General features: G+C 52.0%; 1 protein-coding gene and 1 long non-coding RNA gene across 3 annotated transcripts in view; both read right to left on the reverse strand.

The window, feature by feature from the left end:
• Nucleotides 1–25,270, reverse strand: part of LOC146767165 (uncharacterized) — a 183,841-nt gene that overhangs the window by 145,787 nt on the left and 12,784 nt on the right. The window lies entirely within an intron of this gene.
• LOC146767167 (uncharacterized) lies at nt 14,401–16,216 on the reverse strand. The gene has a single exon (XM_085581183.1). It carries the CDS (start codon nt 15,542–15,544, stop codon nt 14,561–14,563), a length of 984 nt encoding a protein of 327 aa, XP_085437309.1. The 5' UTR covers nt 15,545–16,216; the 3' UTR covers nt 14,401–14,560.

Here is a 25,270-nt window from a genome sequence, read left to right on the forward strand (position 1 = left end):
TTCCCCCAGATGAAAGGTGCCAGAGAGACAGGTCTGGCTCTTTGGCCTATGGTGACCACCTCTCATCTTCTTCCAAAACACCTGGGCTCCATGCTTCTCTTTCCTATGGGAAAAACCATCCATCTTGACCAGATGCCCATGGCCAAAGTTTGGAATCCTCCTCCAGAATTCCCTAGGTCCAAGGATTTCTCTGTGACAAAAGCTGCCAGGACAAACAGGGCTGGCTGGCCCAGCCTCCCAGGAGCCTTCTCTCTCTGCTTCTGTCCCTGCAACACGGGGGCTCTGGGCTTTCCTTCCTATGGAAAAGAACCATCCTTCTTAACAATGCAGAAATGGCTGAAATTTGGATTCCACCTCCCAAATTCCCTATATGCAAGGGTTGCTTTCAGACAAAAAAATACCAGAACAGAGAGGTCTGGCTGCCCTTGGCCTCTGATGGTCACCTTTCATCTGCCCCTGAAACACCGGTGTTCCATCCTTGCCTTCCTATGGAAAAGAACTGTCCTTCTCCTCCAGGCAGCCAGGTCTGAAACTGGCATTCCACCTCTAAAATTCCCTATATCCAAGGACAAAATCTGCCAGCACCATCTGATCTGGCTTTTCTTGGCCTCTGGTGGCTGTGGCTCATCTGCCCCTGCAGCACTGGGGCTGGGTTGTTCCCTTCCTGTGGAGACCATGGTGGCACGGTGAGGACCTGGTGGAACCATGGAGTCTATTGGGACTTTGGGGCCATGGTGACACCGCGGGGCTCCATGGAACCCAGAGACCACCATGACTCTGTGGGGCCTTGTGGAACCGTGGAGACCATTCCGACCCTTCAGGGCCTGGTGTCACCAAGGGGGCATTGTGACACCTCAGGGCCTCCTGGAAGCAAGGGACCATTGGGACACTGTGAGGCTCCATGGAATGAGGGGAACAGGGAACAGGTCTGGCAGGCTTGGCCTCCCAGGGGCCACCTGACAGGTCTGGCTGATCTTGGAATGTCAAGGGCTGCTTCTCATCTGCCCATGAACCACTGGGGCTCCGTACTTTCCTTGCTATGGAAAAGAACTGTCCCTCTTTTTCGACACCCATGGACAAAATTGGTACTTCTCCTAAAAAATTTCCTGTATGCAAGGGCATCTGCCAGAAAAAACCTTCCAGCTCTGGCTGGCCTTGGCCTCTGATGGTCGCATCTCAGTTGCCTCAGAAGCACTGGGGCTCTGTGCCTTCCTTCCTGCAGAAAAGAACTGACCCTCTTGTCCCGGGGCCATGGCAGGAACTGGAATTTGGCCCGCAAAATTCCATATATCCTAGGATTGCTCCCAGACAAAAGCTGCCAGGACAGACAGTTCTGCCTGGCCTTGGCCTCTGGTGATATGAGCAGAATGTTTTCATTTGCAAACACCTTGGACAGGGCCCAGAGATCTCCTGAGCTGGGTTTTGCAGGCCTCAGGAACATAACCCATGTATGGAGGCTGATGTGCCTGGGCTCAGCTGTGAAGAGACTGAGGACAGATCAGGAGTGGCCTGGCAGGGCTTGAAGGGTGGATGTGGAAATGGTGGAGCTTTTCTCCATAGTGGGAATCAGGCAGGGAGAGAAATTATGCCACAAATGCAGCTGGGGAAGTCCAGACTGGACACAGGAGGAGAAAGGAATTTCCCTCCCAGGGCAGGGCTGTGGTGCAGCACGTCCCCAGCAGGAGCCTGGAGCAGCCCAAGGCTTTGTGTGGCCAGGCAGGGGCAGCAGGAGGCAGAGCTGCCAGCAAAGGAAGGGCCAGCGAGGTGGGGCAGCCAGGGGGTGACGACAGCCTGCAGGGACAGAGGCGCAGGGCAGGGACACCGTGGGACAGCCTGGGCTGCAGAGGGCTCAGGGATGTGCAGCAGCTGCAAGGCCCTGACAGAGCCAACCTGTGCAGCCCTTTGGCCATGGCTGCTGGCCCTGGGCCTGAGGCCACCAGGGGACAAGTGACCCTTGCAGCCCTGGGGCCTCAGTGCCTCCTTGTCCCTGCTCAGCAGCCTGGCAGGGGCCGCCCCATGGTCCTGCCCTTGGCACTGCACATCCCCACATGCCAGTGCCCATCCCGGGAAGAGCCCTGAGCAATGAGGGAGGGACAGGATCTGCCTTGCCAGGGGCTGGGGCTCAGGCCTGGGCCCTTTGCATTCCTGAAACACATCCAGGTTTGCTCAGCACCAGAGACACCTTTCCCTTGCTTGTGCCCTGCTGTTAGCTCTGCCTCCAGCATTATGCTCTACCTGGGGACACTTTCTCAGTTGTGTCCCTCAGTGGGACCCATTAAAAGTCCAAGAAACTTCAGTGTTTCAATCACACTTTGAGTTTTGAGAAGTTTTTTGAGCACACTCTCTGGGACTGAGACTAATGAAAACAACAGCAGCCCCTGAGAGGTTCATTAAAATCCTTGTGCTGTGTCTGTGCTGCTGAGCTGGGCCGGGCTCCTGGCACAGAGGGTGATCCTGGCAACCAAGCAGAGCTTCAAAAGCACATTTCTCTTGCTGAGCAGCTCTTCTCCCAGCCCAGCAGGGCTGGGGCACTGCCTGCAGCCAGCCCAGGCACAGCACAGAGGCACAGAGAGCTTCAATCAGTCAGGGCTGGGAAGGGGCTGAGAAGTGCCTGGGGCAGAATCACTGCCAGCCCTTGGCACAGGAACCTCTGGCTGCAGGACAATGCAGCTGCAGCTCCTGCAGTGATCTCCTAAAGCTGGAACATCCCAATGCCCACAGACCCTGTGAGTACAACTCTGAGTATTTCTGGTTCAGGGCAGGTGAAATGCTCATGGAGCTCTGACATGCTGAAGGGTTCTGATAAGTCATAGAATATTTCCAAGACAGCGATTTTGATAAAAAGGAGGAAATTTCCTTAAGACTTTTTATTAAGTTTCCTATTATTGGAGAGTAGCAGGGAAGGGGGATAAATATTAATGGTGGAATTTGAATTTTGACAAGTGAATGAGACATTAGAACTGTTATTTTAGTGATCTGTAGGTTCACAGGAGATCCCTAATGTGCTTTCAGCCACTCTGCCCATGGACAGCAGCAGCATCACCTTTGCTGGGCCCATCAGGCTCAGTCTGAGCTGTCCTTTCTCCAAGCTGCAAACAGAACCTGCCCCCAGCCTGTGCCCTGCAAACAGGCAGGGTTCTGTCAGGCCAAGGAGAGTGCACAGAGATTTGGGGTCTGGGAGTGCTGGCAGTGAGAGATCAGGCACAGGGAAACACCTGCAGGAGGAAAATCTCCAGGAAGCAGAGAGAAGATCAGGGAAGGATAGAAAACAAAACCCAGAAATGCTATGGCAGGGAGAGTTTAGAGATGTCCAGAGGATGGCCTCCAGTGCAGCCCCTCCCTCTGCACAAGCCCCCTCCCTCCTGTGCCCCAGCCAAGCCTCTGCCCTCAGGGCCGGGGCTCCAAGGCGTGCAGCCCCTCCTGTGCAGGCAGAGCTGCAGCAGAGCCGTGGGGCAGCTCTGCAGCCCCGGGCCCAGTTCCCTCTGCAGAGCACAGGGCTGGGAGCAGCTGCCCGGCACTGGGGGCTCTGGCAGGGGCACAGCTGGCTCAGGGTGACACAGCTGTCCCCAGTGCCCGGCTCTGGGCAATGCTGGCAGTGCAGCCAGGGAAGGAGCTGCACCTCCCTTCATCCAGTGCCATCAGAGGGACACTTGGAAGTGTCCCTGAGATTTCAGTCCAAGCTGGGAGCTTCAATGCAGAGTGCAAAGCTGTCCTAGAGAATCTCTGATTTATGAGATTGATGGGGAAAGGCAGAGGTGTTCTGAGACTGAAAATGCTGCTGGGTTGGTGAAATGAGCAAGGTCAGTCCTTGGCTACAAATGTGGAGCGGGGCTGGGGTGGATCCATCTGCTCTTACCTGTACCTGAGGTTTTGTAAGAGAAACATGGGAGTGTGACCATCCTTCATGTGAGAAAAATGAAAACCAAGAGAAGCTCCAAACAGAATGAATAATCTTATCCTCTCAGTCTCCACTCATTATCTTTCCTCAGAAAACTCACTGTATTCATCAATGAGATGGAGATATGCTGATGGTTTCTGATATCCAGGAATACCAGGAGAAACATGGAGGCAGCATAAAAAGAAAACCACAAAACTCTCAAATACAGAAGTGTATACATCTGTGTTACAGAGGAGGGTGTATGGGAAATGGCGTTAACTTTAATTACAGGCATCTCCTCTAACTCTTCACTGTCCTTTCTCCATGAACAGGTACCCATGTGCAGCCACAGCAAATGTCCAACAGCAGCTCCATCAGCCACTTCCTCCTGCTGGCACTGGCAGACACGCGGCAGCTGCAGCTCCTGCACTTCTGCCTCTTCCTGGGCATCTCCCTGGCTGCCCTCCTGGGCAACGGCCTCATCATCAGCGCCGTAGCCTGCGGCCACCACCTGCACACGCCCATGTTCTTCTTCCTGCTCAACCTGGCCCTCAGCGACCTGGGCTCCATCTGCACCACTGTCCCCAAAGCCATGCACAATTCCCTCTGGGACACCAGGAACATCTCCTACTCAGGATGTGCTGCACAGCTCTTTTTCTTCATGTTCTTCATTTCAGCAGAGTATTTCCTGCTGACCATCATGTGCTACGACCGCTACGTGTCCATCTGCAAACCCCTGCACTACGGGACCCTCCTGGGCAGCAGAGCTTGTGCCCACATGGCAGCAGCTGCCTGGGCCAGTGCCTTTCTCAATGCTCTCATGCACACAGCCAATACATTTTCCCTGCCCCTGTGCCATGGCAATGCCCTGGGCCAGTTCTTCGGTGATATCCCACAGATCCTCAAGCTCTCCTGCTCCAATTCCCACCTCAGGGAACTTGGGCTTCTTGTGGTTACTAGCAGTTTATCATTTTGTTGTTTTGTGTTCATTGTTTTCTCCTATGTACAGATCGTCAGGGCTGTGCTGAGGATCCCTTCTGAGCAGGGATGGCACAAAGCCTTTTCCACCTGCCTCCCTCACCTGGCTGTAGTCTCTCTCTTTGTCAGCACTGCAGAATTTGCTCACCTGAAGCCTGCCTCGATGTCCTCCCCATCCCTGGATCTGGCCCTGTCAGTTCTGCGCGATGAAATCCTGCTCAGCGTGGGCAACTGAGCCCTTGAAGGACTTAGTGTCAGGTCAAGGCTTCCTTTCCCTCCCAAAGCCTTCCCTTGGCAGCCTTGGGCAGGGGATTCATCCTCCCTCCCTCCTCCTTCCCACAGACCTGCTCAGAACTGCTCTGTGAGCACCTTCCATTCTCTGTGTCCGTCCTCAAGTGCAGTGCCAACCTGGGTCAGTCCTGGCCCTGTCCTGAGCTCCCAGGAGCTCGCAGGCTGAGATGGCAACACTCAGCCACACCAGGGCCCTGCCCCTGCCAGCAGCACCCCCACAAACAGCAGCAGCAGCAGCGGCAGCAGCAGCAGCAGCAGCGGCAGCGGCAGCAGCAGCAGCGGCAGCAGCAGCAGCAGCAGTAGCAGCTGCAGTCGCCTCTCAGCTGTTGGTGCCCCTGCAGTGCAGCCCCTCCCGCTGGCACCAACATTCCCTTGTGGCCTTGGAGACAGTCCTGAATCCATCCATGGGGTCACAGAGCCATAAAATCCCAGAGTTCCAGGTTCCTGGAATTCTAGAGTCATTGAATCTTGAGAACCACACTCAGAGGAGGAGGAGGAGGAGGAGGAGGAGGAGGAGGACGAGGAGGAGGAGGACGAGGAGGAGGAGGAGAGGGAGGAGGAAGAGGAGGAGGAGGAGGAGGAGGAGGAGGAGGAGGAGGAGGAGGAGAAGGATAAGGAGGAGGAGGAGGATGAGGAGGAGGAAAAGGACGAGGAGGAGGATGAGGAGGAGGACGAGGAGGAGGAGGACGAAGAGGACGAGGAGGAGGACGAGGAAGAGGACGAGGAGGAGGAGGACGACGACGACAACGATGACGAAGAGGAGGTGGAAGATGAGGAGGAGGAATAGGAGGAGGAAGAGAGAGAACGAGGACAAGGAGGATGATGAGGAGGGGGAGGAGAACGAGGAGGATGAGGAGGAGAAGAAGGATGAGGGCGAGGATGAGGAGGAGAAGGATGAAGATGAGGAAAAGGATGAAGATGCAGAGGACAAGGAGGACGAGGAGGTCGAGGAGGAGGACGAGGACGAGGACGAGGATGAGGACGAGGACCAGGATGAGGACGAGGAGGAGGACGAAGAAAAGGAGGACGAGGAGGAGGACGAGGAGGACGAGGAGGACGAGGAGGACGAGGAGGAGGACGAAGAGGACGAGGAGGAGGATGAGGAGGAGGACGACGACGATGAAGAGGAGGTGGAAGATGAGGAGGAGGAATAGGAGGAGGAAGTGAGAGAACAAGGACAAGGAGGAGGAGGAGGAGGAGAACGGGGAGGAAGAGGAGAATGAGGATGAGGAGGAGGACGGGGAGGAGGACAATGACAAGGAGGATGAGGAGGGGGAGGAGAAAGAGGAGGAACAGGAGGAGGAAGAGGAGGAGGAGGAAGAAGACGACAAGGACTAGGGCAAGCACAAGGAAGATGAGGAGGAGGAGGAGGAGGACAAGGAAGAGGAGGAGGCAGAGAAGCATGAAGAGGAGGAATAGGAGGAGGAAGAGAGAGGACAAGGACAAGGAGGATGATGAGGATGAGGGGGAGGAGGACAACGAGGAGGAGGAGGAGGAGGAGGAGGAGAAGAAGGATGAGGACGAGGACGAGGGGGAGAAGGATGAGGATGAGGAAAAGGATGAAGATGCAGAGGACAAGTAGGACGAGGAGGAGGAGGAGGGGGAGGAGAAGAATGAGGACAATGAGGATGAGGAGGACAATGAGGAGGATGAGGAGGATAAGGATGCGGAGGATAAGGAGGAGGGGGATGAAGAGGAGGACAAGGATGAGGAAAAGGATGAGGATGAGGAGGATAAGGAGGACGAGGAGGAAAAGGAGGACAAGGAGGAGGAGGACGAGGAAGACGAGGAGAAGGAGGAGAAGGAGGACGAGGTGGAGGACGAGGGGGACGAGGATGACGAGGATGAGGATGAGGAGAAGGATGAGGAGGAAGACGAGGAGGACGAGGAGGAGGACCAGGAGGACGAGGAGGACCAGGAGGAGGACGAGGAGGACCACGAGGAGGACAAGGAGGAGGATGAGGAGGAGGACGAGGAAGACAAGGATGAGGATGAGGAGAAGGATGAGGAGAAAGACGAGGAGGACGAGGAGGAGGACGAGGAGGAGGACCAGGACGACCAGGAGGAGGACGAGGAGGAAGATGAGGAGGAGGACGAGGAGGACCAGGAGGAGGACCAGGAAGAGGAGGAAGAAGGAGGAGGATGACGAGGACGAGCAGGAGGAGTACGAAGAGGAGGAGGAGGACAAGGATGAGGAGGACGAGGAGGACGAGGATGACGAGGAGGAGGAGGACGAGGAGGAGGACCAGGAGGAGGAGGATGACGACGACAACGACCAAGAGGAGGTGGAAGATGAGGAGGAGGAATAGGCGGAGGAAGAGAGGGAACGAGGACAAGGAGGATGATGAGGATGAGATGGTGAACGAGGAGGAAGAGGACAATGAGGATGAGGAGGAGGACGAGGAGAAGGACAATGGCAAGGAGGATGAGGAGGGGGAGGAGAAAGAGGAGGAGCAGGAGGAGGAAGAGGAGGAGGAGGAGGATGACAAGGACTAGGGCAAGCACAAGGAATATAAGGAGGAGGAGGAGGACAAGGAAGAGGAGGAGGCAGAGAAGCATGAAGAGGAGGAATAGGAGGAGGAAGAGAGGGGACAAGGACAAGGAGGATGATGAGGATGAGGAGGAGAAGGACAGCGAGGAGGAGGAGGAGGAGAAGAAGGATGAGGACGAGAACGAAGAGAAGAAGGATGAGGATGAGGAAAAGCATGAAGATGCAGAGGACAAGGAGGACGAGGAGGAGGAGGAGGAGGAGGAGGATAAGGAAGATGAACAGGAGGAAGAGGAGGATGAGGAGGACGAGGAGGACGAGGAGGAGGAGGAGGAGGACGAGGAGGATGAGGAGGACGAGGAGGAGGAGGACGACGACGACAAGGAAGAGGAGGTGGAAGATGAGGAGGAGGAATTGGAGGAGGAAGAGAGAGGACAAGGACACGGAGGATGATGATGAGGAGGAGGAGGATGAGGAGGAAGAGGTGAATGAGGATGAGGAGGAGGAGGAGGCGGACAATGACAAGGAGGATTAGGAGGGGGAGGAGAAAGAGGAGGATCAGGAGGAGGAAGAGGAGGAGGAGGAAGACGGCAAGGACTAGGGCAAGCACAAGGAAGATGAGGAGGAGGAGGAGGACAAGGAAGAGGAGGAAGCAGCGAACCATGAAGGGGAGGAATAGAAGGAGGAAAAGAGAGGACAAGGACAAGGAGGATGATGAGGATGAGGAGGAGGAGGACAACGAGGAGGAGGAGGCAGAGAAGAAGGACGAGGACGAGGAGAAGAAGGATGAGGATGAGGAAAAGGATGAAGATGCAGAGGACAAGGAGGACGAGAAGGAGGAGGAGGAGGAGAAGGAGGAGGAAGATGAACAGGAGGAGGAGGAGGACAAGGAGGAGAATAAAGAGGAGGAGGACAAGGATGAGGAGGAACAGGAGGAGAAGGACGAGGAGGATGAGGATGAGCAGGATGGGGAGGACGAGGAGGAGGAAAAGGAGGAAGATGAGGAGGAGGAGAAGGAGGAGAATGAGGATGAGGAGGACAATGAGGAGAATGAGGAGGACAATGAGGAGGATTAGGAGGATAAGTATGCGGAGGATAAGGAGGAGGAGGATGAGGAGGATGACGAGGACGAGGAGGAGAAGGATGAGGATGAGGAAAAGGATGAAGATGCAGAGGACAAGGAGGACGTCCTCGTCCTCGTCGTCCTCCTCGTCCTCCTCCTCCTCCTCGTCCTCCTCCTCCTCCTCGTCCTCGTCCTCACCCTCGTCCTCCTCCTCGTCCTCGTCTTCGTCCTCCTCCTCCTCCTTTTCCTCCTCCTCCTCCTCGACCTCCTCGTCCTCCTTGTCCTCTGCATCTTCATCCTCTTCCTTATCTTCATCCTTCTCCTCCTAATCCTCGTCCTCATCCTTCTCCTCCTCCTCCTCCTCCTCATTGTCCTCCTCCTCCTCATCCTCATCATCCTCCTTGTCTTTGTCTGAAGAGAGCTTGGCAGAAGAATGGTTGTACAACAGGGGACATGATGCTGTAAAATTAATCCAAGTAGGGAGGGCTACGTGACTGCTGCAAGGTTCGCATGACCCTGAAGAGCAGATGGTGTGCAGAAAGGAAGATATTGAAACTGCTTGGTATGTAGAAATAGATAGAGAAGAACAAAGGGGTACTAAGCTGTTCTAACTGCAAGGCCAGCTGGACAGGCAAGTATCATTCACAAAGTTACTTTTAAGATAATAGTACAAGTCACATAGCAACCAATCATGAGCTCGGCTTTTGCAATATGTATGAGCTAATTAACGAACATATATAAACTGTGTAATCTGTTACAATAAACTGAGACTTGATGATCATGATATCATGAGTCTTGTCTCCCGCGGCACCCTCCAACAACTGGCGCCCGAACAGGGACCTCATCTGAGGGAAAGGCGGGAGAGGTGCTGCGTTGGAGTTCGGGTCCTGCAGCTGGAAGGATGGCAAAAGTGCTGAATTGAAATAGAGTGCACCATGCCCCAGGTGACTGCAGAGATAAGCCTGGCTGATACGTGCTGCCGAAGCCTGAGGGAGCCAGCAACGGTACCGACGTAATCATGGAAAGGCAAGCAGCATATGATTTGTTTAGTGCTTCTCTTAGAAAAAGGCAGATTAGGGGGATTGACTTAGATAAAGATCTCCCCTCGCTATTGCATCATGCTGAGTCCTATGGCTTTTTCATTAACCCCCATAGTGTTCATGATCTTTCCGAATGGAGAAAATATAGGGATAAGTTGTGGGAATTAGTTTTAGATGATGACAAACCGGGCAAGAAAATGAGTAAACTTTGGAGAGTGGTTCATAACGAATTGTTAATGTGTCAGGCAGAAAAGAGGGCGGTGGATGTGATACGGATGGCTCGGGAGAAAAATAAGGAATGTAAACCCTTGCTTCTCTCCAGTGAGCCAAACCCTCCAGTTCTCACAAATTTTCCCGTTCCCATCTCTGCTTCTGAAATGCCTGTACCTCCCATAAACACTAATAGCATTGAGGTGCTGGAAATTGAAGTCCAAATTGCTTTATGGCAAAAGGACTGGGATCCCAAATTCACTTTGTGTGAACGGGGATCAGGTGGAACAGATCAGAAGACTCCAAACTCCGAATTGGGCCATTCCCGACGGGAAGAAAAAGACTTTTCGCATCGTTGTTTGTTTGCGAGAGTCCACTGGAGCAGTGAAGACCTCAGCGTTCACGAGGAACCCGAACGGTGGGTGTGGACGTGGCCGGGGCCGGGAGCTGGAGCAGGAGTGCTGCCTTGCCGAAGAAAAGTGAGTGCAGCAACCCGCGGAGGTTGGAGGTTGGCAGAACTAAGGCAGCGGGCTGCAGCGGTGAGCACCGGCCAGCCGCCCAGGCGGAGCGCAGAAGCGGCAGCACAGAGCGGCGGGCGTGGGGCCAGACAGAGCGGGGCCGGCCAGCACCGAGCCGGAGGCGAGCCTGGGGCGGAGCGGACATCAGCCGAGAGACGGAAGGCTCTTTGCTGCCGAGCAGCAGCGCAAGGGGGAGAGGGGCGTTCCTGGGGGCTCAGCTGCGCTGGAGTCGGAGCAGGCGGGGCGCGGCCGTGGCAGGGGTGTCTCTTCTCCCATCCACAAAGTCACGCAACAAGGACGGGAGCGAGGCGGCGCCGCCCCTCATCTCCCCACAGCGCCCAGCAATGGCGGCGGAGATGGCGGCACAGTCCTGGTTGCCATGGCAGCGACAACGCCGAGAGCAGCAGCGCCACCGATGGCAGGATCGCAACACTACAGCAAAAAGTTCAACAGCACCTTCCCAATTTCTTACAAGAGTCAGAAGACGTAATGAAAAAGTACAGCAGTACCGAGTGTTTTCCAAGATACCAAGAAGGATGAACATTATGTGAATCAATGTTATTTCAAATATGATATAGATAAAAATCACTGTATAAAGATAGAAATGTTAGTAATGATTTAATTACCAAAAATGTCTCTGAAAACAAAGAGTTGAGAAAATGTCATCTGATAGAATTTTAGTATTGAGTTTGTAATCTCTGTCTTTGAGTTTTTATAGATAATAATATACAATCAATTAGATAATCAAAAGCATAACATTAAGTTTATCCTAAATATAGTTTGTATTTAGAATTAAATTTGTTCCTTTCATGTTAAACAGAGCAATCAAGGACATGAGAAATATGAAGTAGGGTACACTTCTGTAATACTAACCTCATTTTTCACCCCACGAGTTACTTCAGTGCAAGCTCTCACACAATTAAAAATCCTAGCCTACTGGACAGAAAAATAAATTAGTATTCCATCTAAAATATTAAGTGAGCTTGCCACAAATATAGGTAGTATCTGTCATGCAGTTCTGCAAAACAGAGCAGCTGCCACTAATTTACTTCTTCTAGCCCAAGGTCATAGTTGTAAAAAATTTGAAGGAATGTGCTGCATGAACTTATCTGATCACTCTACATCTATCCATAAGCAAATACGAAAATTGACTGAGCTAACTCAACAATTAAAGGTGGAGGACGGATTGGGTCTAGAAGGCTGGACGAAGGGATTGGGGATCGGACCATGGCTAAGAGACATTATCAAATACAGCATAATAGTTCTAAGCCTAATTATAATACTTTTGCTTGTTTTGCCCTGTGTGTTTACTTGCTTGCAAGGCTTGATGCAGCAGCTTTTGCAAAAAATGCTGAATGCACATCTTCTTGTACAAAAAGAAAACGGGGGAGATGAAGAGAGCTTGGCAGAAGAATGGTTGTACAACAGGGGACATGATGCTGTAAAATTAATCCAAGTAGGGAGGGCTACGTGACTGCTGCAAGGTTCGCATGACCCTGAAGAGCAGATGGTGTGCAGAAAGGAAGATATTGAAACTGCTTGGTATGTAGAAATAGATAGAGAAGAACAAAGGGGTACTAAGCTGTTCTAACTGCAAGGCCAGCTGGACAGGCAAGTATCATTCACAAAGTTACTTTTAAGATAATAGTACAAGTCACATAGCAACCAATCATGAGCTCGGCTTTTGCAATATGTATGAGCTAATTAACGAACATATATAAACTGTGTAATCTGTTACAATAAACTGAGACTTGATGATCATGATATCATGAGTCTTGTCTCCCGTGGCACCTTCCAACATCTGCTGGCATGAAGAGTTTTGTCATTAATATCTTGTCCCCAAGGTGCTGGGCCAATGGCTTCCCAGTCAGGGTCCTGGAGCAGAAGTGGCTTTTCAGAGCCCAGCCAGAAATGAGCCCTGAGGCAGCAGCTCTGCAGCGCTGGCCACCAGGCCGGGTTGCAAAGGAGGCTTCTGGCCATGCCCTGCAAGCAGCTGCTGCTGCCAAGGTGCCTTTGGTGCCTCGGGCTGTCCCTGGCACAGCTCCCAGCACGGCACTCTGCCCTTGTGCCCGAGGCCTTCCCTGTGCTGGGGCTGGCCTGGGGCTGTTCCTGCAGCGGGACCTGCCCTGCTCCTGGCACAGGAAAGGCAGTTCCTGCTGGAGCAGAGGCTCTGCCTGCAATGGGCTCAAACCACTCCAGCAAGGCCCTGCTGACTTCAAAATTGCTTCCTAGAGCAGAATATCCTATAATTGTTATAGATTCTGGACTGTGGAGTAAATAACTCTGGTTAAGAGCTTACTGTCTAGTCATTATCAGATTGTATTTATATAAATATATCTGATATTCCATTAGTAATCCTGTGGGACAAATTGCATTGACAGATTGTTCAATTCTACCTGTCCAATCATTTATACATAAACCTTTGACAAATTCTGGGGCCGGGATTGCATCCAGTCACTCCCAGTCTCCTCTCTTAGAAGGAATTGTAGAAGTCTGGGGGCCCTGCAGGGGTTTGAGGATCCATGGTGGCTGTTGGGTGTCATTTTTCCATCTCATGACTCAGCAGGAGTTTCTCCAATAATGAAATAAAGCTTTTGCCTGAAGATCCCACTCTGCACATGACAGGAGTGTGTGTGACATCCCGGCTCTTTGGCAGCCTGGGGACTCCTGGAATGTCACTGTGGAGCCCCCGTGAGTGATAGTGACAGATCGGTGCCTTTGCAGCCCAAGGTGCCCTGGGATGTCACCATGGCATGGCTGTGACTGCCTCTGACCACACGGCTCTTTGCCATCCCCAGAAACCCTTGGGAGGGCTCCATGGAGCCCCTGTCTCTGTGTGCGACATTCCAGCTCTTGAACTGCCTGGAGACTATTGGAAAGTCCCCATGGAACCCCTCTGAGGTCCAGTGACAAATCTCATCCTAAGCAGGCAACCATCACCAGGAAAACCTGTTGCTATGGTCAGTTCCCATGGCAACCATCCCCAGCCCCTGTTGCTATGGTCAGTTTCCATGGCAACCATCCCCAGCCCCTGTTGCTGTGGTCAGGCCCTGGGCAGCTCCATGGAGACCCCATGCCAGGGGTGGTTGCCATGGACACCAGCTCAGGCCTGGAGCCCCTTGCCATGGCAAAAATTGGCACTCCCATCCTCAGAGTCATGGATCCAGAACCACAGAATTGGCTGAGCTGGGAGGGACCCATCAGGATCCTCAAGTCCAACTGCTGGCCCTGCACAGGACACCCCAACACTGCCAGCCTGGGCCTGGCAGCACTGTCCAAACGCTGCTGGAGCTCAGAAAGCCCTGGAGCTGTGACCCTTCCCTGGGGAGACTGGGCAGTGCCCCAGCAGCCTCTGGGCAAAAACCTTTTCCTGGGATCCAACCTCAGCCTGCCTTGACTCAGCTGCAGCCGCTCCCTCCACTCGTGTCCCTGGGCACCAGAGTGAAGAGGTTCCCTCAGCCCCAGCCAGGGACCCGCTCCCAAGGCTGCTGCCATGGCCACCAGGGCTGGCACCAGCTGGGATGCTCAGTTTCCAGAGGCCGGGGCACAGGAATGGGATTCCCCAATTTCCTGTTCTCACTAAAACCCTGCTGGTGCTCGTTGCCCTCCCACCATCCATTAAAGGAAAAAAAGGGAAAGATCCCAGGCTAGGATAAGAACAATTTACTGGGAACAGCAACGAGATGAGGAACAAACAGAAACAGAAAAAATATTGACAACAGAAGGGATAAGAAAAACTTTTTACAGAGAAAACCACATCACCATCAATTGTATCTTCCTGGCCACATGTTTCCTCCTGCATGGAAAGGACACCCGTCTCCTCAGGGAGAGACAGAGAGAGAGTCCCTTTCCTGCCCCTGGCAATGACCTGAGGTGGGAGTGAATGTAGTGACAGGGCCATGGCCAGACCCTCATGTCCTTCAATCCCACATCAGGTCATTGGTAGGGGCAGGAAAAGGGACAGGTGTCTTCCCAGCATGGATCACAGGGAACATGGATCACCAGGGCTCTTCCCAACATGGTTCTCCAATGGTGGATGAAGCTGGAGCAGTGCACAAAGCTCTTCCTGCAGCTGGGGAATTTTCAGGACTTCCCTTACTGGTGTCTCCGTTGGTGTTTGGTCAAGTGAGAGCTTTGGGTGAAGCTCTTCCCACACTGGGGACACCCGTAGGGCCTCTCCCCAGTGTGGATGCGTTGGTGGCTGACAAGACTGGAGTTTTGCTTGAAGCCCTTGCCACAGTCGGGGCAGAGGAAGCGTCTCTCCTCAGTGTGAATCCGCTCATGCAGGAGGAGATTTGAGCTGCTCTGAAACCTCTTCCCACAAGTGGGACATATGTAGGGCCTGTCCCCGGTGTGGATCCGGTGGTGCCTGATGAGGTGGGAGTTCCGCTTGAAGCCCTTCCTGCAGTAAGGGCAGCGGAAGGGCCTCTCATCCGTGTGAATGTGCTGGTGTACAAGGAGATTGGAGCTGGTCTGAAAACTCTTACAACACTTGGGACACTCGTAGGGCCTTTCCCCAGTGTGGATGCGTTGGTGGATGATGAGGTCGGAGCTCCATCTGAAGCCCTTCCCACATTCCCCACACTCGTAGGGCCTCTCCCCAGTGTGGATGCATTGGTGGCTGACAAGGTGAGAGTTGGAACTGAATCCCTTCCCACACTCCCCACACTTGTAGGGCCTCTCCCCAGTGTGGATGTGTAAGTGCCTGACAAGGTGGGAGTTGCAGCTGAAGCCCTTCCCACACTCATAGGCCCATTGCCCTGTGTGGATCATCTGGTGTCGTTTCAGATTTTTGCTCTGGCTGAAGCTCTTCCCACACTCCAAACACTTGTAGGGCTTCTCCCCATCAGGAAGCTGCTCAGGGACCACCAGCTCTGAGCTCTGGCTGAAGCTCTGCCCACCTTCCTGGCCCAGAGTGGGTCTTTCCTCCTCAGAGCATCCTGGGCTGGGCTTGCAGCCCCTCCTCCTGTGAGATCTCCAGGGATTTTCCTCCCTGTTGGATTCTTGCGCTGTGGAGTTGCTCAAAATGGCCTCTTCCATGAGGTTCTGCTGCAGGGATTTGTCTTTCCTGGTTTCCATCCTCAGCTCCTGCTCTGGGGGAGGAAGGAAAAGGAGAGGATGGGATTAGCCTCCATGCCACAGGGAAGGACAAGGAGATCCCCCCAGAGAATCCCCGACAGGAGGGCATCGGCAGCGGGGCTGTCCTGCAGCCGGGGGCTGTGCTGGGTTGGGAGATGGAGCAGGAGAGAGGGGGAAAGGGGCACTGACTTCCTCCTCACCTGCCTCAGTGTCCCAGGGCATCTTCCTCTTCCTCGCAACCTTCTCGTCCATCTGGAAAACGTTTGGGTATGGGAAATCCTGTTTTGGAAGGAAACAAGGGATGAGCACAGTGAGTTTTGTACTGGTTTGAAGGCAAACCAGGGGGAGACTTTTAAGCCAGAATGACAATTGAGTAAGAAAATTAAGATCCAAACAATGATACAGAAACACTGGCTTAATCTGACAGAGTCAGGATATAACCTGACACCCCGTTGTTCAGGGTGGTGGTAGCTGTCTGATGAAATGGTGGCTGCAGTCCGGCTGGAGTGATAAACTTGATTCTGTCAAAGCCGTGATCCTGGTCTTCCTCTGAAGGTCCAGTGGTGGTTATGGAGCTCTTGTCCTCTGGGAATCCAGTAGGCAAGGTGGTCGTGGTGTTGCAAGGGTGACATTATATCCAGGCAGGAATGCTTGGTTCCTCCCCCTGGGCGGAGCATCCCACAATGGGATGATGTAATTTTATCAGTGCTGCAGTGACACTCAATGGCCCATTAACAGAAGATGGCCCCTGCAGGGCGTTATCAGGGCTGAGCCATGGAAGAGATAAAGAACACTGCCCCACCTGTTGATAACAGTTTATGGAGATGGTGACTGAAAACACTTTTGGTTACATCTGACACTGTAACCGGAAACAGTGAGTCAATCCCTGCTCGGGGTGGGGGGTGAACACCACCCCCCTTACCCAAACCGGCTCAGGTGTAAAACCCCCACTCTGGGAAGGCCACGCACACAGGGGACAATGTCACACTTGCCCCGCTTCTAGGGAGATCTCTGTCCCTGTCACTCCCTTGCTCTCTCCTCTTTTTCTTTCCATCTCTCTCTACCTCACATTTACTGTTCAATAAAATCCACTTTGGATTTAGTCTCGTTAGCACCTTAATTGGGGCAGAGTCATCTCTCTAACAATTTTATTATCCAGATTGCAACATTATTTTGCACAGTGATTTCAGGGCACTGTTGTCTGACCCCAAGTGCCATTGACAACAGCATGGTTCTCTCCTCTGAGGAGTTTGTGGCTCTTTCTGCAGGAACTCTTGGAAACTTGGATGCAGCTTCCTTTGAGTGACTTTTGGGAGAACTTATGAGGAAAATGGCTCTTGTGGGTGGCCAGTGTAAAGAAAATATTTTGTTTTCCTTCTTTGAAAAGTCTGTTAAAATCACTGGAGGAAAGGGACCAAATGATACCAGCAAGACTGACAAGGATCATTCACCCCAAAGCGAGGAACACAAGGCTATCAAAAGTCCTACAAGAAGCCCAGCTCAAGTAGCTAAATTCCCAAATAACTCCTGAATTCATGGGTTTGGGGGGAGAAGCATTATTTTCTTGCTCCCTGTCACCTTTGTGATAGCTACAGAGACCTTTCCCTTCCTTTTAAAAATCTGTATTGGGCCAAATTTCCATGGTTTTTTTTTTTTTTGGAACCTGCCAGCATCTGACTTGGAGCTGTGTTGGAACTGATGAAATTTGGAATTGCCAGAGAATTGTTTCTGTTGTTGGTCTATTAATGTTTGGGATTTGTTTGCGTTTTCATCACAAGTGACTTGTGGGAAGAGCAAATCTTCCTCAAGGCATTTTATGGAGGGTTAACTTTGATTTCTGTTGAGTTTGTTTTGTCCGGTGCCCAGAGGTTGCTCAAGGGGTCTCTGATTTTGGTTTGGCCCTAATTTTCTTCTGATTTGTCTTTATCACTTAAAAACACCTGAAAAATGACTAAAAAGAGTATTGACCAGAGATGTCAAAAGTCCCACCATTTAAGAGGTATTTGAGGTGGAATTTACTGTTTGGGAACATATTCTGGAGGATCTGTTGGTTCTTGGGGGCTATCTGGTAGTATTCTCCATAATTTTGCGCTCTAAAAGTCAAGGTGGATTTGTCTGTCACCCCAAAATGACTCAATCACACCTCAAAATGTCTGGTTCCCACCTCAGTCCAGTGCCAAAATTACTTGATTCCTCAGACTCCAGGGTGAGATGGGGTTGGAAGGAGAAGTGAGATCCAAATTTGAGGTTGTGCGGTAAGGATTGTGTGAGGCTGGGTGGGTGTGATTCATTCTGATAGTAAATAAAACTATCAGAATTATTGATTTCTGTCCCATTCCTTTTCTGTCAGTTCTTGTTTGTTTTTCAGAGTGCCGCCTTCTCAGCTGATTTTGTTTGTGTCCTCCTGTCCCAGACTGAAAAGCAAGATGTGTTCTTTTTGCCATCTGTATGGCAGTTGTCCTGTGTTAAGTGGGCATTTTTTCCTTATCTCTTCCACAATCCATCCTCCCTCAGGGGAGACATCTGCTGATAATGGGCTATTGAATGTCACTGCATGACTGATAAGAACTGTAAAATCCCATTGTGAGATGCTCCGCCCAGAGGGAGGAGCCAAGCATTCCTACCTGCATCTAGTCTTGAGATTCTGGCCCACCAACACAGCTTTTTCTGGGCTGGATTTTCCCATAGGAACAGCTGCTCCTTCCTCTTCAGAAGAAGATTCCCATTCCTACAGGATCACTTCTCCAACAGAACCACACCTGACACTGCAGGAGGACTGCAGCCCCAATTCCAATTAGACTGTGGCCAACATCCTGTCCAGCAGGGTGTCAGGTTGTATTCTGACTCTGTCAGTGTTGTTTTGGTTCACTGCATTGTTCATATTTTAATTTTCTTCCCTATTAAAAAAAAAATTGTGATTCCTGCTCCCATATTTTTATCTGAGAGCCCCCCTTAATTTCAAATTTATACCAATTCTGAAAGAAAGGGTCTACATTTTTACATTTCAGGGGAGGCTCTTGCCATCCTTAGCAGACACCTCTCCTTCCAAACCAAAACACTCCTTTCTCTCCTGCCTTCCTTTGCCTGCTCTGTTTCTCTCTCATTGGCTCCCTTGACCCAGGGCAGCTCTCACCACAGTCCCTGCCTTGATTTAATTCCCAATCCATGAGCTATAGCAACCACAGGTGAAAATGTGAAGGCTGGCAGTGAAATCTCACTGTAAGATCTTGCTGCACTTGGCTTTTGGCTCTTTCATAAGAGCTTTGCCTTCAAGGGCAGGAACATCTTTTCCTGGCTGGGAACTGGAATTCCAGGCCCTGGGAGTGTGTGCCAGGGATCCCAGAGGGGCATTCCCAGGCTCCGAGAGTGCTGCTCCTGCCGTGCCTCCCAAGGAGCTCTGCAGGACAGGGGACAAGGTGCAGCAGCTGTGTTGGTTCTGCAGTGCCGCAACAGCCCCTGGTTCCATGAGTTTCAGTACTGCCAATAGTGCTTCCTGGGTTCCATGATGCCCTGCTGTGTCCCCATGGATATTTGGTGTCATGAAGTTCTTCAGTGTCACAATGGCCACCTCGCTCCATGAGCTTCTGCAGTGTTCAAATGGCCTCCTTGGATGGGCAGTGCCACCATGGAACATTGGCTCCATGCAGCCCTGCTGGGTCACCATAGACCCCTTGGTTCCATGAGGTTCTGGGGGTGTCTCCATGGTCTCCTTGGATTCACAGTGTCACAATGGACCACTGGATCCACGTGGCCCTGCTGTGCCACCATGGCTCCTTGGTTCCATGGGACCCCAGGGTCACAATTGACTCCTTGCTTCCACGTCACCCCCTCAGTGCCAAAATGTCCCCTTCATTCCATGGGGAACACAAAAGATTTATAAAAACATTGAGCAAATCCCGCTTAAAACACTTGGGAACATCTGTTTGCATTCCAAAGACAAGTTAAAGGTGAGGCTGGCACCAGCAGCTTCCACCTGCAACATGGATCCAGCTGGGAGACTCAGAGAATTCTGCTTCCAGAGATCATTTCTGGTCACACTGTCCCTTGTAGAAAGGTGACACCACTCCAGGCAGCCTGTACTGAGCAGGTGGCTCCTGAGTGGGGTTTGTTGTGTAGGAAATCTGCTCAGGCTTTTCCATTCTTTTTTTCCCAAGAGGAAAACTTCTCCTGGGCCTGTGTGCAGGCAGAGCCCTGAGGAGAGCAGGTGGGACACGGTGCAATGGGCTGGGACATGGAGCTGCAGAGCTCAGGGACAAGGTTCTGCTGCAGGGCACAGGGATGTCAGTGCCAGGTGGGCGATGTCAGACATGGTGAGGCTGGGGGTGAGGAGCAGCTTGTCCAAACAGGGTGAGCCCTCAGGGGGTTCATTCTTCTACATGCCCAGACCTCCTAATGAGACACTGAGCATTAAGATCACCTGGGGAATGCTTCTATCAGCTCTTCTCTGAACTGGAAACTAAGAATACTCACTTGATTAAAGAAAAAATGTCATGAGGTGCACTTGGAAATCCTCCTCCTTACAAGAACTCCAAACTGACTCAAATCAGCTGCACAAGCCCTGGAGATTTGCAGACCATTGAATGAAGACAAAGTGCCCCTGAGGCCTTTCCGTATTTTGATTATCCCCAACATGGATTTGGGACTCAGTCCAGGACCCTCAGGCACTGAGAGAAGGCTGAAGAAGCTGCTCAAGGAGTCAGAAGCAAAATCCAAGTCCCTTGGAGCATCACTGGACCCCACTGAGGGCAGGGACTGCCAAAGGCTCCCAGGGACTGGTGAGAGCAGATCCTTGAGGCCAGGATTGCAGGGAGCCCAAGGCTCAGAGCAGGGAACTGCAATGCTGAGCAAGGCCTGGGCTGGCTGGGGGAAGCAGAAAGGCCAAGCCCTGAGCCCAGCCTGGCACAGCAGGGCCTGTCCCTCACGAGTGGCTCGGGGCTGTTTGTGGGGCAGGGGGATGTGAGGGGCAGCAAGGACAAATGCCACAAACCTGTGTGACCCTGCAGATCCTCATGGAACCAAGGGGCCGGTGTGACACTGTGGGAAGTTGTGGAACCAAGGGGATCATTGTGGCACTGTTGGGCCCATGGAACCAAGGGGCCATGGTGACACCGTGGGGCTTCATGGACCCAGAGACCATTACGACTCTGTGGGGCCTGATGGAACCATGGAGACCATTCCGACCCTTCAGGGCCTGGTGTCACCAAGGGGGCATTGTGACACCTCAAGGCCTCCTGGAAGCTAGGGACCATTGGGACACTGTGGGGCCCCATGGAATAGAAAAACATGGAACAGGTCTGGCTGGCTTGGACTGCCAGGGGCCACCTGACAAGTCTGGCTGATGTTGGAATGCCAAGGGCTGCTTCTCATCAGCTCCTGGAGCAATGGGGCTCTGTGCTTTCCTTGCTATGGAAAAGAACTGTCCATCTTTTCAGATGCTCATTCCCAAAATTGATATTCTACCTAAAAAATTCCTATATGTAAGGATATCTCTCAGAAAAAAATCTGGCAGCTCTGGTTGGCCTCTGGTTGTCACCTCTCATCCCCCCAGAAAACATTGGCATAATGTTCTTTCATTCCTGTGGTAAAGAACCGGCCTTCATGTCCAGGGACCATGGCCAAAATTAGAATTTGGCATCCCAAATTCCATATATCCAAGGATTGCTCCCAGACAAAAGTAGCAAGGACAGACAGGTCAGGTCTGGCCTGGCTACTGAGATCCTGGCCCTGCCCCAGCGCGGCCCAGCCTGACACAGCCCCAGCGCAGCCGCTGCAGAAACCTCCATGGCAAAACAGCTCCGGCCGCAAGCACCGAGCCCGGCCGGGCTCACGGAACCATCTGCAGCCCCGGGAGATACTGACTCTGCCAGTGCTGCCATCCTCCCTCCCGTGAGAGAAAAGGACACAGGGCAGGCGCACAGAGGAGCAGCATGGACACACCGAGGGCAGGGAAGGGGAAGTTGAGTCCCTGATGGGAGGGATGAGGAGATGCCTTGATCTTGGGGCTGGAATCCTCTGGAAAAGCTGTGGAGAAGGATGTCATTGATACATCAGACTCTCTTTTTCCCTATAAGGCATTGAAAATATGGGGAAATTATTTATTCAGCAAAGGCCTCCATGCTAAAGTAAGGAAATGTTGCAGTAACTGTGATCCCAAAAGCAGTTTGAAAAGGAGTGATGAGACCCTGTGCCTTCAGGGAGAGAAGAAGATCTCTGTTCCCAGAGATGAAGATGATTTCAGAAAGAGATGAAGAGAACCTTTGCTCTTAAACAGCTCATCTTGAAACTAATACCCCATGAGTTTATAAGGCCTATAAACACAGCTGTGGGAAAAGCTGTGAAAAAATGTGAGGCACCTGACAATTACAGATTTTTCTGGGCAGCTGCTCTTTGTGGAAGTGAAAAGCCATGAGATAACTGTTTTCTTGTGGAGAAGTCTCCATAACTCTAACAAGAAGCACTTCTCTCCCTAAGTGAACTGAAGAAAGACTATTCTAGTGGTGGAAATCTGACTAAAATTTTAGGTTTTGTCTCTACATTTTCAGATTGTATGGAGAGAGGAAGTGTTCTGAAAGTTTTGTTCCGATTCTTATTACTCTTTCATTTAGTTATTGTTAATACAATTTTATTTATACCCTTTTAAAGTTTTGAGCCTACTTTGCCTTTCTCCTAATCCTATCTCACAGCAGGAAATGAGTAAGTATATTCTAGTGAGTGCACTGGTAATTAGCTAATACTGAACCCACCACACTAATTGATGCATTGGCCAGGAAATCTCAAATCGGTGAACCAAAACAACTACAGAAACTTCATTATGAACTGCCCCAGACCAGAGGGAAATCAAGGCAGAGCTGTTGTTTGTCAGGACTTTTTTTGATCCTAATAAGCGCTGTGGTTCATTTGGAGCTGAGCCCTGGAACCTGAGGTCCTGAGAGGAGATTGCACAAACCTGTCCAGGAGTCAAAGACAGAAGAAAATCCCAAAGTTTCTCTAGGCATTGATGGGTCCTACTGAGTCCATCCCCAATACAGGCTACACATAGATTCCTTGGAGGAGAGAACTGGAGGCCAGGATGGCACAAAAACCTCTGAGAGACTCAAAATGGCACAAAAACCTCTTAGTATGGAAACACAAATCCAAAGTAAATTACAAAAGCTGAGTTGCTCAAAGTATTAATGAGCCCCACTGAGTGTCAATGCAAAGCACTCAAGGGACTAATTAAAATAGATAATTTGAGGTTCTGACTGCAGTATCTCATAAAGTCTGTATCAAAAGGGAAACACCAAGTTCCTTAAAAGAACTGAAGTACCTTGAAGCATCATTGCACCCCACTGAGTGCTGTGACTGACAAAGCCTCTCCAGGGACTAATTACAGCAGATAATTGGAGGCCATGATTGCACAAAGCTCTCAGAGACTCCAAGGCAAAAGCAAAAGCCAAAGTCCTTTGAAAAACCTGCAGTCCCTGGGAGCATGAAGGAGCCCCCAGGGCCATTCCTGACCAAGGCTCCCCAGGGACTCCTTCCAGCAGATCCTTGAGGCCACTGGGATGTGGGCCGGGGGGATGCTGAAGGCAGGACCAGGGGCTGACAGTGCCCAGCCTGGCTGGGGCTGTGCCAGGAGGCCCCAGGGCCTCAGGACAAGGTGTCTCCTCACAGCCCTTGGTGGCACAGACCCTGCTGTGCCCCAGGGCACCAAGACTTGGCTTCTCTTTGTCCCCACCTGGCATCAGTGCCTCCAGTTCTCTGCTCTGCCTGGGGCCTGGGGACACTTTCTGAGTCGTGTCCCTCAGTGGGACCCATTAAAAGTCCAAGAAACTTTGGAGTTGGATTCTGACTTGGAGTTCTGGAGAGGTTTCTGCAGCTCCCTCTCAGGGCCTGATGTTCAGGGCCTGAGCACAAAGCCCCAGAGGGTCATTAAAGTCCTTGTGCTGTGTCTGTGCTGCTGAGCTGGGCCGGGCTCCTGGCACAGAGGGTGATCCTGGTAACCAAGCAGAGCTTCAAAAGCACATTTCTCTTGCTGAGCAGCTCTTCTCCCAGACCAGCAGGGCTGGGGCACTGCCTGCAGCCAGCCCAGGCACAGCACAGAGGCACAGAGAGCTTCAATCAGTCAGGGCTGGGAAGGGGCTGAGAAGTGCCTGGGGCAGAATCACTGCCAGCCCTTTGCACAGGAACCTCTGGCTGCAGGACAATGCAGCTGCAGCTCCTGGAGAGATCTCCTAAAGCTGGAGCATGCCAATGCCCACAGACCCTGTGAGTACAACTCTGAGTGTTTCTGGTGCAGGGGAGGTGAAATGCTCATGAAGCTCTGACGTGTTGAGAGGGTTCCAATCAGTCATAGAATATTCCCAAGTCAAGGATTTTGATAAAAATGTGGAAATTTTCTAAAAATTTGTATTCCGTTTCCTATTATTGCAGAGTAGCAGGCATGGGTGATAAATATTAATGGTGTTTTGAATTTTGAAAAGCACCTGACGTATCTGAACTGTTACTTTTAGTTATCAATAGGGTCACAGGAGATCCCTAATGTGCTTTCAGCCACTCTGTCCATGGACAGCAGCAGCATCACCTTTGCTGGAGTCATCAGGCTCAGTCTGAGCTGTCCTTTCTCCAAGCTGCAAACAGAGCCTGCCCCCAGCCAGTGCCCTGCAAACTGGCAGGGTTCTGTCAGGCCATGGAGAGTGCACAGACATTTGGGATGCAGGAATTCTGGCAGGGAGAGATCAGGCACAGGGAAACACCTGCAGGAGGAAAATCTCCAGGAAGCAGAGAGAAGATCAGGGAAGGAGAGAAAACAAAACCCAGAAATGCTGTGGCAAGGGAGGGTTTAGAGATGTCCAGAGGATCCCCTCCAGTGCAGCCCCTCCCTCTGCACAAGCCCCCTCCCTCCTGTGCCCCAGCCAAGCCTCTGCCCTCAGGGCCGGGGCTCCAAGGCGTGCAGCCCCTCCTGTGCAGGCAGAGCTGCAGCAGAGCCGTGGGGCAGCTCTGCAGCCCCGGGCCCAGTTCCCTCTGCAGAGCACAGGGCTGGGAGCAGCTGCCCGGCACTGGGGGCTCTGGCAGGGGGCACAGCTGGCTCAGGGTGACACAGCTGTCCCCAGTGCCCGGCTCTGGGCAATGCTGGCAGTGCAGCCAGGGAAGGAGCTGCACCTCCCTTCATCCAGTGCCATCAGAAGGACACTTGGAAGTGTCCCTGAAATTTCAGTCCAAGCTGGGAGCTTCAATGCAGGATGCAAACCTGTCCTCGAGCATCTTTGAGGCATAAGGTTGATAGGGAAAGGCAGAGGTGTTGTGACACTGAAAATGCTGCTGGGTTGGTGAAATGAGCAACGTGAGTCCTTGGCTCCAAATGGTGGATCTGGACTTTGGTGGATCCATCTGCCCTCAGCCGTACCTGGTGACATTTTAGGGGAAGCGTGGGAAGGTTATCATCCTCTAACTGAGAGCGGTTAAAGCCTAGAGAAATTTGAACGCGTCAGAAGGACAGACCATCTCCCCTCAGTCTCCACTTATCACTTTGCCTCACAGAAATTGCTTTGTTCTCCCTGGAGGAAGGAGAAATGCTACAGTTTTCTGATACCCAAGAACACAAGAAGAGACATGGTGGGAGCTTAAAAAGTAATCTGCAGAACGCTTGAACGCAAAAATATGTCCGTGTGTGTCACAGAAAAAAGAGGTGTATGTGAAATGTCTTTGATTTTACTTAGAGATATCTACTTTAACACTTCACTGTCC

The sequence above is a fragment of the Lonchura striata genome, chromosome 5 (genome assembly GCF_050655825.1).
Source record: "Lonchura striata isolate lonStrDom1 chromosome 5, ASM5065582v1, whole genome shotgun sequence".
Classification (NCBI taxonomy): domain Eukaryota; kingdom Metazoa; phylum Chordata; class Aves; order Passeriformes; family Estrildidae; genus Lonchura; species Lonchura striata.